This window comes from Oncorhynchus mykiss, chromosome 2 (assembly GCF_013265735.2).
Source record: "Oncorhynchus mykiss isolate Arlee chromosome 2, USDA_OmykA_1.1, whole genome shotgun sequence".
NCBI classification, from domain to species: domain Eukaryota; kingdom Metazoa; phylum Chordata; class Actinopteri; order Salmoniformes; family Salmonidae; genus Oncorhynchus; species Oncorhynchus mykiss.
In genome coordinates, this window is record NC_048566.1 from 4,662,333 (window position 1) to 4,680,452 (window position 18,120).

General features: G+C 41.6%; 1 protein-coding gene across 5 annotated transcripts in view; it reads right to left on the minus strand.

Moving 5' to 3' along the window:
• Window positions 1–18,120, minus strand: part of sntb1 (syntrophin, basic 1) — a 77,766-nt gene continuing 59,646 nt past the window's right edge. For 2 of the 5 annotated variants that reach the window (XM_036935598.1, XM_036935620.1), the window contains 4 exons: window positions 16,195–16,331; window positions 15,237–15,433; window positions 5,594–5,808; window positions 183–900 (listed from right to left, as the gene is read on the minus strand). In XM_036935598.1, coding sequence (XP_036791493.1) covers window positions 808–900; window positions 5,594–5,808; window positions 15,237–15,433; window positions 16,195–16,331 — 642 coding nt within the window. In that variant the 3' untranslated portion in view covers window positions 183–807. The other 3 variants (XM_036935603.1, XM_036935614.1, XM_036935624.1) reach the window with 3 other exon arrangements.

The window sequence follows — 18,120 nt, forward strand, 5'->3', positions numbered from 1 at the left end:
GTCCTTTGACATTTTAATTGTCATATTGCATTCATTCGATGCACCCCATTCCTCCACAAGCGAAGACATTGTTTGGTACAGAGACTTGAACACATTTCAGAGTGCGTGTTTTGTGGGACGTTGGTTTGATTGGTTCTTGTTGAGGAAATACAGTGAACACCAGTTAGACCACAAGAACAACCTGAAAGACAATCCAGAAATATGTCATTTATGTGCATCATTAACAGAGTTAAAATAAAACTAAGCCTTGAATTATAATAGCTGCCAAAGGCGTAGGACAATTCAAATTTTCAAGCAGCCTTCACAATCTTTTTCACCGTAACTTTTTCATTTAAGTTAACAGTAATCGCTGAATAATTTGCAGACAGAGATTGCCGAATAAACAATTAGCGTAGGATGGATGGATGCTAGATAGATCATACTTCCAGTATGTTTTTTAGTACCAAAACAATAGATTATTGTTCTTGTACAGCTTAACGACGATTTGAACAAAACAATTTCTTCTGTTGTAACTGATCTCTCGCTATGATGTCATCGGTAATGCATGTGTTTCTATAAATACACAAAACAACTCATTCCAGTTTTTTTTTAAACATGATCCATTCATTTTGAGCTGTTTGTGTGGACTTTGAATCAGGGTAGATCCTGTGTCTAGTTCACTGCACATCACAGTCCTTGTTCTCGTAGTTCAGTTATCAGCCATGTCCTCCTCTGTTCTGTACACTCCACTGTGGAACTCCGGGACACTCCACTCTAGAAGTCTGGAACTGTTCAGTCCTTGTGGTCCGTTGGTGGTAAACAGAACCTTTATGCTACCAGGCCGAGTCTGGCGATCTTTGCAGAGAGGAATGAGTGGAGGATGAAGACGATAGGCTTTGGGCACGAGTGGAGGTCCAGCTGCTGAACATAGAACAGGAGAGAATGTTAGATGTTACATTCTAGTTCTAATGGTGAGTTCTATTATGTTACAGTTCCATGAGTTCTAATGGTGAGTTCCATTAGTTCTATTATATTACAGTTTCATGAGATCTAATGGTGAGTTCTATTATATTACAGTTCCATGAGATCTAATGGTGAGTTCTATTATATTACAGTTCCATTAGTTCTAATGGTGAGTTCCATTAGTTCTATTGTATTACAGTTTCATGAGATCTAATGGTGAGTTCTATTATATTACAGTTCCATGAGATCTAATGGTGAGTTCCATTAGTTCTATTATATTACAGTTTCATGAGATCTAATGGTGAGTTCTATTATATTACAGTTCCATGAGATCTAATGGTGAGTTCCATTAGTTCTATTATATTACAGTTCCATGAGATCTAATGGTGAGGTCCATTAGTTCTATTATATTACAGTTCCATTAGTTCTAATGGTGAGTTCCATTAGTTCTATTGTATTACAGTTCCATGAGATCTAATGGTGAGTACCATTAGTTATATTATATTACAGTTCCATGAGATCTAATGGTGAGTTCCATTAGTTATATTATATTACAGTTCCATGAGATCTAATGGTGAGTTCCATTAGTTATATTATATTACAGTTCCATGAGTTCTAATGGTGAGTTCCATTAGTTATATTATATTACAGTTCCATGAGATCTAATGGTGAGTTCCATTAGTTCTATTATATTACAGTTCTAATGGTGAGTTCCATTAGTTCTATTATATTACAGTTCCATAAGTTCTATTATATTACAGTTCCATTAGTTATATTATATTACAGTTCCATGAGATCTAATGGTGAGTTCCATTAGTTCTATTATATTACAGTTCCATGGGATCTATTATATTACAGTTTCATGAGATCTAATGGTGAGTTCCATTAGTTCTATTGTATTACAGTTCCATTAGTTATAATGGTGAGTTCCATTAGTTCTATTGTATTACAGTTCCATGAGATCTAATGGTGAGTACCATTAGTTATATTATATTACAGTTCCATGAGATCTAATGGTGAGTTCCATTAGTTCTATTATATTACAGTTCCATGGGATCTATTATATTACAGTTTCATGAGATCTAATGGTGAGTTATATTATATTACAGTTCCATGAGATCTAATGGTGAGTTCCATTAGTTCTATTATATTACAGTTCCATGGGATCTAATGGTGAGTTCCATTAGTTCTATTATATTACAGTTCTATAAGTTCTAATGGTGAGTTCCATTAGTTCTATTATATTACAGTTCCATTAGTTCTAATGGTGAGTTCCATTAGTTATATTATATTACAGTTCTATGAGTTCTAATGGTGAGTTCCATTAGTTCTATTATATTACAGTTCCATGAGTTCTAATGGTGAGTTCCATTAGTTCTATTATATTACAGTTCCATTAGTTCTATTATATTACAGTTCCATTAGTTCTAATGGTGAGTTCCATTAGTTCTATTATATTACAGTTCTATGAGTTCTAATGGTGAGTTCCATTAGTTCTATTATATTACAGTTCCATTAGTTCTATTATATTACAGTTCCATTAGTTCTAATGGTGAGTTCCATTAGTTCTATTAGATTACAGTTCCATTAGTTCTAATGGTGAGTTCCATTAGTTCTATTATATTACAGTTCTATGAGTTCTAATGGTGAGTTCCATTAGTTCTATTATATTACAGTTCCATTAGTTCTATTATATTACAGTTCCATTAGTTCTAATGGTGAGTTCCATTAGTTCTATTATATTACAGTTCTATGAGTTCTAATGGTGAGTTCCATTAGTTCTATTATATTACAGTTCCATGAGTTCTAATGGTGAGTTCCATTAGTTCTATTATATTACAGTTCCATTAGTTCTAATGGTGAGTTCTATTATATTACAGTTCCATTAGTTCTAATGGTGAGTTCTATTATATTACAGATCTATGAGTTCTAATGGTGAGTTCCATTAGTTCTATTATATTACAGTTCCATGAGATCTAATGGTGAGTTCTATTATATTACAGTTCCATTAGTTCTAATGGTGAGTTCCATTATATTACAGTTCCATGAGTTCTAATGGTGAGTTCCATTAGTTCTATTATATTACAGTTTCATGAGATCTAATGGTGAGTTCCATTAGTTCTATTATATTACAGTTCCATGGGATCTATTATATTACAGTTTCATGAGATCTAATGGTGAGTTATATTATATTACAGTTCCATGAGATCTAATGGTGAGTTCCATTAGTTCTATTATATTACAGTTCCATGGGATCTATTATATTACAGTTTCATGAGATCTAATGGTGAGTTATATTATATTACAGTTCCATGAGATCTAATGGTGAGTTCCATTAGTTATATTATATTACAGTTCCATGAGATGTAATGGTGAGTTCCATTAGTTCTATTATATTACAGTTCCATTAGTTATAATGGTGAGTTCCATTAGTTCTATTATATTACAGTTCCATTAGTTATAATGGTGAGTTCCATTAGTTCTATTATATTACAGTTTCATGAGATCTAATGGTGAGTTCCATTAGTTCTATTATATTACAGTTCTATGAGTTCTAATGGTGAGTTCCATTAGTTCTATTATATTACAGTTCCATGAGTTCTAATGGTGAGTTCCATTAGTTCTATTATATTACAGTTCCATAAGATCTAATGGTGAGTTCCATTAGTTCTATTATATTACAGTTCCATGAGTTCTAATGGTGAGTTCCATTAGTTCTATTATATTACAGTTCCATAAGATCTAATGGTGAGTTCCATTAGTTATATTATATTACAGTTCCATGAGTTCTAATGGTGAGTTCCATTAGTTCTATTATATTACAGTTCCATAAGATCTAATGGTGAGTTCCATTAGTTCTATTATATTACAGTTCCATGAGTTCTAATGGTGAGTTCCATTAGTTATATTATATTACAGTTCCATTAGTTCTAATGGTGAGTTCCATTATATTACAGTTCTATAAGTTCTAATGGTGAGTTCCATTAGTTCTATTATATTACAGTTCTATGAGTTCTAATGGTGAGTTCCATTAGTTCTATTATATTACAGTTCTATGAGTTCTAATGGTGAGTTCCATTAGTTCTATTATATTACAGTTCCATTAGTTCTAATGGTGAGTTCTATTATATTACATTTCCATTAGATCTAATGGTGAGTTCTATTATATTACAGTTCTAAAAGTTCTAATGGTGAGTTCCATTAGTTCTATTATATTACAGTTCCATTAGTTCTAATGGTGAGTTCCATTATATTACAGTTCCATGAGTTCTAATGGTGAGTTCCATTAGTTCTATTATATTACAGTTTCATGAGATCTAATGGTGAGTTCCATTAGTTCTATTGTATTACAGTTCCATGAGATCTAATGGTGAGTTCAATTAGTTATATTATATTACAGTTCCATTAGTTCTAATGGTGAGTTCCATTATATTACAGTTCTATAAGTTCTAATGGTGAGTTCCATTAGTTCTATTGTATTACAGTTTCATGAGATCTAATGGTGAGTTCCATTAGTTATATTATATTACAGTTCCATGAGTTCTAATGGTGAGTTCCATTAGTTCTATTGTATTACAGTTCCATGAGATCTAATGGTGAGGTCCATTAGTTCTATTATATTACAGTTCTAATGGTGAGTTCCATTAGTTCTATTATATTACAGTTCCATAAGTTCTATTATATTACAGTTCCATTAGTTCTATTATATTACAGTTCCATGAGATCTAATGGTGAGTTCCATTAGTTCTATTATATTACAGTTTCATGAGTTCTTATGGTGAGTTCCATTAGTTCTATTATATTACAGTTCCATGAGATCTATTATATTACAGTTTCATGAGTTCTAATGGTGAGTTCCATTAGTTCTATTATATTACAGTTCCATTAGTTCTAATGGTGAGTTCCATTAGTTCTATTATATTACAGTTCCATGAGATCTAATGGTGAGTTCCATTATATTACAGTTCCATGAGATCTAATGGTGACTTCCATTAGTTCTATTATATTACAGTTTCATGAGTTCTAATGGTGAGTTCCATGATATCTATTATATTACAGTTCCATTAGTTCTAATGGTGAGTTCCATTAGTTCTATTATATTACAGTTCCATGAGATCTAATGGTGAGTTCCATTATATTACAGTTCCATGAGATCTAATGGTGACTTCCATTAGTTCTATTATATTACAGTTCCATGAGTTCTAATGGTGAGTTCCATTAGTTATTTTCTATTACAGTTGTAGTGTTCTGAGAGTAGAACACATCTAAACAGAGTTATTTTCATAAACAGCAGTGTTTCAGTATGCCCATGTATGACTCATTTCCTGTTTAACGTATAGGGGATTCTGTGGAAACTTTTCCATCTTTACTTGTTTGTGTTCATTTAACCGTGGCTCAGTAGAGCAGAAGAGAAACTGCAATGAAATATGAGTCAAATGGGTGTTTTTATCCTCCATGAAATACGGTCTCATGTACAGTCATCAACTAACAGAGACGGTTGTTAAGAGTGATCCTGTCCCTAGTAGAAACAATGGTCCCGATAGGTGAATGATAACCAGGTTAATGTAGGGGAAAGGTCACATGGTGGCTCTACTGTAGTGTGGAATATCAAGAGGAAGCCTTGCTTCTTGTTTAAAAAAAATACACTTACAATTTCACCCTCTTTTCCACTGAAATCCAGGAAGAGCATCCTGACCCCGTCGTCGGAGGACATCTTGAGGCGTTCGAAGGGGTAGCAGAGGAGAGGTTTGGCTTGGTTCTGGTTCCCCTGGTCCACCTGGTCCTCCCCCTTCTGCTCAGCCAGGACAGAGAAGCCCTGCTCGTAGTGGATCACCAGCCTGCACTCCTGGCCCTTGTACACACAGCCTGGAACAGGACAATAGAATGGGGTAACTCCTGGCCCTTGTACACACATCCTGGAACAGGACAATAGAATGGGGTAACTCCTGGCCCTTGTACATAGAGCCTGAAACAGGACAATAGAATGGGGTAACTCCTGGCCCTTGTAAATACAGCCTGGAACAGGACAATAGAATGAGTAACTCCTGGCCCTTGTACATACAGCCTGGAACAGGACAATAGAATGGGGTAACTCCTGGCCCTTGAACACACAGCCTGGAACAGGACAATAGAATGGGTAACTCCTGGCCCTTGAACACACAGCCTGGAACAGGACAATATAATGAGTAACTCCTGGCCCTTGTACACACAGCCTGGAACAGGACAATAGAATGGGGTAACTCCTGGCCCTTGTACACACAGCCTGGAACAGGACAATAGAATGGGGTAACTCCTGGCCCTTGTACATACAGCCTGGAACAAGACAATAGAATGGGGTAACTCCTGCCCCTTTTACATAGAGCCTGGAACAGGACAATAGAATGGGGTAACTCCTGGCCCTTGTACATAGAGCCTGGAACAGGACAATAGAATGGGGTAACTCCTGGCCCTTGTACATACAGCCTGGGGTACAGGACAATAGAATGGGGTAACTCCTGGCTCTTGTACATAGAGCCTGGAACAAGACAATAGAATGGGGTAACTCCTGGCCCTTGTACATACAGCCTGGAACAGGACAATAGAATGGGGTAACTCCTGGCCCTTGTACACACAGCCTGGAACAGGACAATATAATGAGTAACTCCTGGCCCTTGTACATAGAGCCTGGAACAGGACAATAGAATGGGGTAACTCCTGGCCCTTGTACATAGAGCCTGGAACAAGACAACATACTGCTGGGTGAATAAAGTTCCACTAACCTTTCAGTATTCTTTAAACTGTACACACATCCCAAATCAAAGGGGGAGCTAGAGAACAGCTAGGAACAGTAGGAAGGGAGGACGCAGGATTCGAACCACTGTCTCCGGGCTTGCAATATACAGTATGTTCTTGTGCTGGGCGTGTTGCTACTAGACCACAACAAGCTATGTACTGCTAGGTCATTCCTGAACCTTGTACATCCAGCCTGTAACAGGACAACAGCTGGGTGAAAACAAGGCCCTGTCTTGGCTGTATATTAGGACTACTGCTGCTTGGTGTTAGTGGGTGGGAAATTAGTTCTGGAGCAGATGTCAGCCATTTTAAATTCAGATAAGTGATTTGGCTTGTAATCGTACTTAGACAAAAAAAACAGACAATGGCTGTATTTCACATTTGTTGTTTTTCTAATCAATCCCTTTTAAAACTACCATTTATGTCCCTGCCTTGCCTGTTTTATTTTACTAGGCAAGTCCGTTAAGAACAAATTCTTATTTTCAATGAACAGTGGGTTAACTAGGAACAGTGGGTTAACTAGGAACAGTGGGTTAACTAGGAACAGTGGGTTAACTAGAAACAGTGGGTTAACTGCCTTGTTCCGGGGCAGAAAGACAGATTTTTACTTTGTCAGCTCGGGGATTCAATCTTGCAACCTTTCGGTTACTAGTCCAACGCTCTAACCACTAGGCTACCTGCCGCCCCTACACTCTAACCACTAGGCTACCTGCCGTCCCTCCACTCTAACCACTAGGCTACCTGCCGCCCCTACACTCTAACCACTAGGCTACCTGCCGTCCCTCCACTCTAACCACTAGGCTACCTGCCGCCACTACCCTCTAACCACTAGACTACCTGCCGCCCCTACACTCTAACCACTAGGCTACCTGCCGTCCCTCCACTCTAACCACTAGGCTACCTGCCGTCCCTACACTCTAACCACTAGGCTACCTGCCGTCCCTCCACTCTAACCACTAGGCTACCTGCCGTCCCTCCACTCTAACCACTAGGTTACCTGCCGCCCCTACACTCTAACCACTAGGCTACCTGCCGCCCCTACACTCTAACCACTAGGCTACCTGCCGTCCCTACACTCTAACCACTAGGCTACCTGCCGCCCCTACACTCTAACCACTAGGCTACCTACCGTCCCTACACTCTAACCACTAGGCTACCTGCCGCCCCTACACTCTAACCACTAGGCTACCTACCGTCCCTACACTCTAACCACTAGGCTACCTGCCGCCCCTACACTCTAACCACTAGGCTACCTGCCGCCCCTACACTCTAACCACTAGGCTACCTGCCGCCCCTACACTCTAACCACTAGGCTACCTGCCGCCCCTACACTCTAACCACTAGGCTACCTACCGTCCCTACACTCTAACCACTAGGCTACCTGCCGCCCCTGCCTATAGATGTTTTTTAATATATAATGTTGTACTCTTTGAAAGTCTGATTCCTTGTCTGTCCCATATACAATACACTGATCTGTGTGTCAGATATATCGATTCCCATGCTGTCAATCCCAGCCCGAGCCATTGCTCCATGCTCGTCAGACAGGATCTCCTGTGCTGAGAGCAGGATGGACCTGCTCTATTGTATCAGTGTCAACAAGCTTCTTCTGAAACCACTTTACATGTGTTCCAGTAAAGCTCTGCAAATCCCTCTAAGGCTTGTGTGGCTCTGTGTGAAGAGGTAACAGCCTTTTGTAAAGACTCAAGCTAAGATGGAACACTTTACTGATCAACACACACTGTTGCTTGGAAAGACAGTTTCACAAAGGACTTATCTTCTTTAGAGGGTAGTCTGAAAGGTATTGTTGTGTTAAAGGCATTGTCCGTATCATATCGTCCTCATATTGCTGTCACAACAACATTCTCTTAATACTGACTTAGAATTACCTGTGGGAAGAAGTTGTATGGAAAGGTCAGAGGTCAAACTAACATGTACCCAACACTATCAGGTGTTTGTGTGTTTTTTTTGTTCCACAATAAGGAAATACTACTCCCTACCTGAATGCTTGACCTGTGTGACTCCCACCACTTTCCCACCAACAGGGAAACACACACACAACGATGCTTTCAGTCAGACACAAAGACCCTCCTTTCAGAGTGGCAAAACACAGAAACCTCCCCAAGGAAAGCAAGGTGGATCCAGTTTGGTTACTATAACTACCAGAATCCTTAAAAGGTCATTTACTGACTTTTGAGTGATTTCTAGCACTGTAGGGTCTGGGAGTCCTAGTTTATCCCCAAGCTCTAACCATATAGGGTCTAGGAGTAGTTTATCCCCAAGCTCTAACCCTGTAGGGTCTAGGAGTAGTTTGTCCCCAAGCTCTAACCCTGTAGGGTCTAGGAGTAGTTTGTCCCCAAGCTCTAACCCTGTAGGGTCTAGGAGTAGTTTATCCCCAAGCTCTAATCCTGTAGGGTCTAGGAGTAGTTTATCCCCAAGCTCTAACCCTGTAGGGTCTGGGAGTAGTTTATCCCCATGCTCTAACCCTGTAGGGTCTAGGAGTAGTTTATCCCCAAGCTGTAACCCTGTAGGGTCTGGGAGTAGTTTATCCCCAAGCTCTAACCCTGTAGGGTCTGGGAGTAGTTTATCCCCAAGCTCTAACCCTGTAGGGTCTAGGAGTAGTTTATCTCCAAGCTCTAACTCTGTAGGGTCTGGGAGTAGTTTATCACCAAGCTTTAACCCTGTAGGGTCTGGGAGTAGTTTATCCCAAAGCTCTAACTCTGTAGGGTCTAGGAGTAGTTTATCCCCAAGCTCTAACCCTGTAGGGTCTAGGAGTAGTTTATCCCCAAGCTCTAACCATATAGGGTCTAGGAGTAGTTTATCCCCAAGCGCTAACTCTGTAGGGTCTAGGAGTAGTTATCCCCAAGCTCTAACTCTGTAGGGTCTAGGAGTAGTTTATCCCCAAGCCAATGTCTATGTTAGATTTCTTTCCCACACGTGACATACACTATGAGATTCAGTATAGGGGTCACTCCTTGATAGAGAGCCCTTCTCCTGCGTGTGTGCTTTAGGTGCTTAAGTTACAATATTAAGCAAACACAACTGTGATGACATCATAAACCCCTATAGTCAACAGTCTACCAAGGAAACACAACTGCGATGACATCATAAACCCCTATAGGCAACAGTCTACCAAGCAAACACAACTGTGATGACATCATAAACCCCTATAGTCAACAGTCTACCAAGGAAACACAACTGTGATGATATCATAAACCCCTATAGTCAACAGTCTACCAAGGAAACACAACTGTGATGACGTCATAAACCCCTATAGTCAACAGTCTACCAAGGAAACACAACTGTGATGACATCATAAACCCCTATAGGCAACAGTCTACCAAGCAAACACAACTGTGATGACGTCATAAACCCCTATAGTCAACAGTCTACCAAGCAAACACAACTGTGATGACATCATAAACCCCTATAGTCAACAGTCTACCAAGCAAACACAACTGTGATGACATCATAAACCCCTATAGTCAACAGTCTACCAAGCAAACACAACTGTGATGACATCATAAACCCCTATAGTCAACAGTCTATCAAGCAAACACAACTGTGATGACATCATAAACCCCTATAGTCAACAGTCTACCAAGCAAACACAACTGTGATGACATCATAAACCCCTATAGTCAACAGTCTATCAAGTAAACACAACTGTGATGACATCATAAACCCGTATAGTCAACAGTCAACCAAGCAAACACAACTGTGATGACATCATAAACCCTTATAGTCAACAGTCTACCAAGGAAACACAACTGTGATGACATCATAAACCCCTATAGTCAACAGTCTACCAAGCAAACACAACTGTAGTCAAGTCTATCAAGCAAATAACTGTGATGATGTTATGAACCCCTATAGTCAGTCTATCAACAATACCTCTGTATTACAGACCACTGATCACAACAGGAACCTGCCAGTGGATAAATACATGCCCTTAACAATAAATAAGAGATAATAAATAATACATAATAAATCGTGAATACATTATATATAATAAAACAGTCTCTGGACAATATCTGATTCTGACCATTGTTTTATTTTGAGCCAGTTGAATAACGGTCAAGTTGGCCTCAAACGCGAAAACCCAAATCCCTCAAGATACGTCCTAAATGGCACCATATGTAGTGCACTGCGTTCGGGAATAGGGTGCCGTTTGGGCAGTCTCCGTAATAATCATCAATGGAAATGTAACTCCTCAGCCAAAAGAGGCCTTTTTCCTCTAAAACCCCACAATATGGCGCTAGGCCCAGACCCCGACGTAGAGTTCAGCTATTCTTAGGACAAATATTGTAATACTAATATTAACAACGTTCTCACTGTAGATAAAAGATTTAAAATATTTAGCCAAATGTCACAGTCTACAAAGAGACAAAAAGAGTCAACCACACGCTCCAGAGGACCATAGAGGACCATAGAGGACCATAGAGGTCCCTAGAGGACCATAGAGGACCACAGAGGACCACAGAGGTCCATAGAGGACCATAGAGGTCCATAGAAGACCACAGAGGTCCATAGAAGACCACAGAGGTCCACAGAGGATCATAGAGGACCATAGAGGACCATAGAGGTCCATAGAGGACCATAGAGGATCATAGAGGTCCATAGAGGACCATAGCATGCCTCTTTCACAGATTCATAGACACTGTCCAGACAAAGTTTATTAGTTTCCTATTCTATACCTTGTCCAGACATATTGTATTAGTTTCAAATCAAATTTTATTTGTCACATACACATGGTTAGCAGATGTTAATGCAAGTGTAGCGAAATGCTTGTGCTTCTAGTTCCGACAGTGCAGTAATATCTAACAAGTAATCTAACAATTCCCCAACAACTACCTAATACACACAAATCTAAAGGGATGGAATGAGAATATGTACATGTAAGTATATGGATGAGCGATGGCCAAGCGGCATAGGCAAGGTGCAATAGATGGTATAAAATACAGTATATACATATGATATGAGTAATGTAAGATATGTAAACATTATTAAAGTGCCATTATTTAGAGTGACATTGTATAAAGTGACTCGTGATCCATTTACTAAAGTGGCCAGTGATTGGGTCTCAATGTAGGCAGCAGCCTCTATGAGGTAGTGATGGCTGTTTAGCAGTCTGATGGCCTTGAGATAGAAGCTGTTTTTCAGTTTATCGGTCCCAGCTTTGATGCACCTGTACTGACCTCGCCTTCTGGATGGTAGCGGGGTGAACAGGCAGTGGCTCGGGTGGTTGATGTCCTCATTGATCTTTTTGGCCTTCCTGTGACATTGGGTGCTGTAGGTGTCATTGAGGGCAGGTAGTTTGCCCCCGGTGATGCGTTGTGTAGACCTCACCACCCTCTGGAGAGCCTTGCGGTTGAGGGCAGTGCAGTTGCCGTACCAGGCTGTGATACAGCCCGACATGGTTCTCTCGATTGTGCATCCGTAAAAGTTTGTCAAGGTTTTGGGTGACAAGCCACATTTCTTCAGCTCCAGATGGGACAGGGCAGTGTGCAGTGGGATGGCGATTGCATCGTCTGTGGACCTGTTGGGGAAGTATGTAAACTGAAGTGGGTCTAGGCTGGCCGGTAAGGTGGAGGTGATATGATCCTTGACTAGTCTCTCAAAGCACTTCATGATGACAGAAGTGAGTGCTACGGGGTGGTAGTCATTTAATTCAGTTATCTTTTCCTTCTTGGGTACAGGAACAATGGTAGCCATCTTGAAGCATGTAGGGACAACAGACTGGGATAGGGAGCGATTGAATATGTCCGTAAACACACCAGCCAGCTGGTCTGCGCATGCTCTGAGGACGTGGCTAGGGATGCCGTCTAGGCCAGCAACCTTGCGAGGGTTAACATGTTTAAACGTTTTACTCACGTCAGCCACGGCGAAGGAGGGGGGGAGGCGCAGTCCTTGTTAGCGGGCCGCAGTGGTAGCACTGTATTATCCTCAAAGCGGGCAAAGAAGGTGTTTAGTTTGTCTGGAAGCATGACGTCAGTGTCTGTGACGTGGTTGGTTTTCTTTTTGTAGTCTGTGATTTCCTGTAGACCCTGCCACATACGTCTCATGTCTTAGCTGTTGAATTGCAACTCCACCTTGTCCCTGTACTGGCAATTCGCTTGTTTGATTGCCTTGCAGAGGGAATAGCTACACTGTTTACTGTATATTCAGTCATATTCCCAGACCTAATTCCATGGTTAAATGCAGTGGATCGCGCTTTCAGTTTTGCACGAATGCTGCCATCCATTCATGGTTTCTGATAAGGGGAGGTTTTAATAGTCACAGTGGGTACATCATCTCCAATGCACTTCTTTATAAACACAATCACAGAATCAGCGTATAGGTCGATGTTGCTCTCTGAGGCTGACAGGAACATTTTCCAGTCCGCGTGATCAAAACAATCTTGAAGCGTGGCTTCCGATTGGTCGGACCAGCGTTGAATGGTTCTCGTTACTGGTACATCCTGTTTGAGTTTCTGATGGCGTTGTGGTCGGATTTGCCGAAGGGAGGGCGGGGGAGGTCTTTTTATGCATCACGGAGGTTTGAGTAGCAGTGGTGGAGGGTATTGTCCATGCGCGTAGCGCAATCGATATGCTGGTAGAATTTAGGTAGCCTTGTTCTCAAATGTGCTTTGTTAAAATCTCCAGCTACAATAAATGCAGGCTCAGGATGTGTGGTTTCCAGTTTGCATATTGTCCAGTGAAGTTCCTTGATGGCCGTCTTGGTGTCTGCTTGAGGGGGAATGTACACAACTGTGACTATAACTGACGAGAATTCTCTTGGTATTGTAAAATTTGATTGTAAGGAATTCTAGGTTGGGTGAGCAGAAGGATTTGAGTTCCTGTATGTCGTTATGATTACACCATAAGTCGTTAATCATAAAGCATACACCCCCGTCCTTCCTCTTCCCAGAGAGGTGTTTATCTCTGTCGGCGCGATGCATGGAGAAGCCCGGTGGCTGAACTGATTCCGACAACATATCCCGAGCCATGTTTCCGTGAAACAGAGAATGTTACAATCTCTGATGTCTCTCTGGAAATAAAACTGTGAAAAGTGCAGGAAACTCTCTCCTCACCTGGCTGGGTAGTGTGGACGTCTCTCACCTAACAGCTGTTTAGCAGCTAAATAAAGCTGTTAAAAGTGCAGGAAACTCTCTCCTCACCTGGCTGGGTAGTGTGGACGTCTCTCACCTAACAGCTGTTTAGCAGCTAAATAAAGCTGTTAAAAGTGCAGGAAACTCTCTCCTCTCCTGGCTGGGTAGTGTGGACGTCTCTCACCTAACAGCTGTTTACATTTCCACTAGTGACGAGAGCTCTGCCCCTCTCTACCAGTCAGCTACAACAAGCCTGCAGCAGAACGTCCGGAACATCTCAGATAGCAGCATGTGTGTTTGTGTGGTAACAGGCATCTTCCAGTATGTAGCTCTAAAGTACCTGAAGGTTGGCCTGTTGTTGTGAGCAACGTGCTGAAACGATGGAAGTACTTAATACACGACCAAAACATTGTAGTGACGCCAGTAAAAGTAATGTGAGCCATATTGAGAGAGAGAATATAACTCATATTTATGTTTATTTATTTTCCCTTTTGTACTTTAACTATTTGCACATTGTTACAATACTGTACATAGACATAATATTCCTCTGAAACATTTGTGAGTGTTATGTTTACTGTTCACTTTGATTGGTTATTTCACTTTTGTTTATCACACACACACACACACACACACACATACATACCTCACAGACACATACAGACCTCACACACAGACCACACACACACAGACCACAGACACACAGACAGATCACACACAGACAGACCACACACGCACAAGCAGACCACACACACAGACCACACACACAGGTCACACAGACAGACAGACAGACAGACAGACAGACAGACAGACAGACAGACAGACAGACAGACACACACACAGGATCTCACAGTGACATTCCGTTCCTTTCTCAATGTCTTCCATGTGACTGACCATCAGTAACTCCCCCTTACCAAATACTGCAGCTATGAGTACTGTACTGAGACTGACAAACCCGTCTATGTTACAACCACACTTAACATCACAACTAACCTTTGTTTTGAGTTACTCCCCAAGCTAATGTCTACCTAGGCTCACTGGTAGTGACTTGATTAATCAAGGCTTTAGCTCAGCGGGCTCACATAGTCTTATAGCAGGGTCGGTGTAGTGGTACTCACTGGTAGTGACTTGGTTAATCAAGGCTTTAGCTGAGTGGGCTCACATAGTCTTATAGCAGGGTCGGTGTAGTGGTACTCACTGGTAGTGACTTGGTTAATCAAGGCTTTAGCTCAGTGGGCTCACATAGTCTTATAGCAGGATCAGCGTAGTGTTACTCACTGGTAGTGACTTGGTTAATCAAGGCTTTAGCTCAGCGAGCTCACATAGTCTTATAGCAGGATCAGCGTAGTGTTACTCACTGGTAGTGACTTGGTTAATCAAGGCTTTAGCTCAGTGGGCTCACATAGTCTTATAGCAGGGTTGGTGTAGTGGTACTCACTGGTAGTGACTTCCTTGATCATCTGGGCAGAGGAGTGACAGCCCGTAACGATGTGCCTGGTCCACAGTGAAAGGTCCTGACAGGTCTCAGCTCTGAACAGGTGGGCCTCGATGCCCAGCCTGGTTCCCGTACGTGTGGCGAAGGACAGCTCCACGCCCGGCTGGGGAGAGCCTCGGTCGGGACCAGAGTGCACCAGCCTACAGACAGACATACATTCTGTTGTATTCTAAGTGCCTGCTGTTGAGAGAGACTAGCTAGTCAGGGCTGTAACCATATAACCCTCTTCACATCAAGGACATAAAGGTGTAATGACTGATAACATTATAAATAGTAACAGAGTTCTTGGCTGTTTTCGGTAATGGAAACATGTTGTGGTCCTGTCCTTCAGTGCCACCTCACCTTTCACATGTGTTCTGCACCATGAGGCCAATAGAGTTTAGATGTGTTCTGATTATTGCTTGGCCAATAGAGGGTAGATGTGTTCTGATTAATGCTTGGCCAATAGAGGGTAGATGTGTTCTGTACCATGAGGCCAATAGAGGGTAGGTGTGTTCTGATTATTGCTTGGCCAATAGAGGGTAGGTGTGTTCTGTACCATGAGGCCAATAGAGGGTAGGTGTGTTCTGATTAATGCTTGGCCAATAGAGTTTAGATGTGTTCTGATTATTGCTGTGCCAATAGAGGGTAGATGTGTTCTGATTATTGCTGTGCCAATAGAGGGTACGTGTGTTCTGATTATTGCTTGGCCAATAGAGGGTACGTGTGTTTGGAGTGGCGGAGGATTATCATGTGGTCACGGTTGGGTTGTTCAGGGTGGATGCTACTAACCATGTGGCTAAGATAAGATAAATGTGTTTTTGCTATTTGACTAGCAGGAAGACGGTGTCTTTTGCTCACTGTGTGGATAGCAGCAGCTATTTCTCTTGTGGCTAGTAGAGTGAGGGTGTGTGTAGCGTACCGTGTAGCTAACAGTGGGTATGTGTGTGCAGGGCTGTGCCAGGAAGTCTTCATGCGTGGAAGGCTGTGATAGAGGAGCAGGTCTTTCTCTGTCACCATCACCAGCACTGGCTTCCACTGCTGCTTCTCATTCTCTGTCTGGGAGAAAACACACCACACCATGTTAGAATACTCTCTGTCTGGGTGAAAACACACCACACCATGTTAGAATACTCTCTGTCTAGGAGAAAACACACCACACCATGTTAGAATACTCTCTGTCTGGGAGAAAACACACCACACCATGTTAGAATACTCTCTGTCTAGGAGAAAACACACCACACCATGTTAGAATACTCTCTGTCTAGGAGAAAACACACCACACCATGTTAGAATACTCTCTGTCTAGGAGAAAAAACACCACACCATGTTAGAATACTCTCTGTCTGGGTGAAAACACACCACACCATGTTAGAATACTCTCTGTCTGGGAGATAACACACCACACCGTGTTAGAATACTCTCTGTCTGGGAGATAATACACCACACAGACCATGTTAGAATACTCTCTGTCTAGGAGAAAACACACCACACCATGTTAGAATACTCACTGTCTGGGAGAAAACACACCACACTGACCATGTTAGAATACTCTCTGTCTGGTAGAAAACACACCACACCATGTTAGAATACTCTCTGTCTGGGAGAAAACACACCACACCATGTTAGAATACTCTCTGTCTGGGAGAAAACACACCACACTGTGTTAGAATACTCTCTGTCTGGGAGAAAACACACCACACTGTGTTAGAATACTCTCTGTCTGGGAGAAAACACACCACACCATGTTAGAATACTCTCTGTCTAGGAGAAAACACACCACACCATGTTAGAATACTCTCTGTCTGGGAGAAAACACACCACATAGACCATGTTAGAATACTCTCTGTCTGGGTGAAAACACACCACACAGACCATGTTAGAATACTCTCTGTCTGGGTGAAAACACACCACACTGTGTTAGAATGCTCTCTGTCTGGGAGAAAACACACCACACCATGTTAGAATACTCTCTGTCTGGGAGAAAACACACCACACCATGTTAGAATACTCTCTGTCTGGGAGAAAACACACCACACAGACCATGTTAGAATACTCTCTGTCTGGGTGAAAACACACCACACCATGTTAGAATACTCTCTGTCTGGGAGAAAACACACCACACAGACCATGTTAGAATACAATCTGTCTAGGAGAAAACACATCACACCATGTTAGAATACTCTCTGTCTGGGAGAAAACACACCACACCATGTTAGAATACTCTCTGTCTGGGAGAAAACACACCACACAGACCATGTTAGAATACTCTCTGTCTGGGAGAAAACACACCACACAGACCATGTTAGAATACTCTCTGTCTGGGTGAAAACACACCACACCATGTTAGAATACTCTCTGTCTGGGAGAAAACACACCACACCATGTTAGAATACTCTCTGTCTGGGAGAAAACACACCACACCATGTTAGAATACTCTCTGTCTGGGAGAAAACACACCACACTGTGTTAGAATACTCTCTGTCTGGGAGAAAACACACCACACCATGTTAGAATACTCTCTGTCTGGGAGAAAACACACCACACCATGTTAGAATACTCTCTGTCTAGGAGAAAACACACCACACCATGTTAGAATACTCTCTGTCTGGGAGAAAACACACCACACCATGTTAGAATACTCTCTGTCTGGGAGAAAACACACCACACAGACCATGTTAGAATACTCTCTGTCTAGGAGAAAACACATCACACCATGTTAGAATACTCTCTGTCTGGGAGAAAACACACCACACCATGTTAGAATACTCTCTGTCTGGGAGAAAACACACCACACAGACCATGTTAGAATACTCTCTGTCTGGGAGAAAACACACCACACAGACCA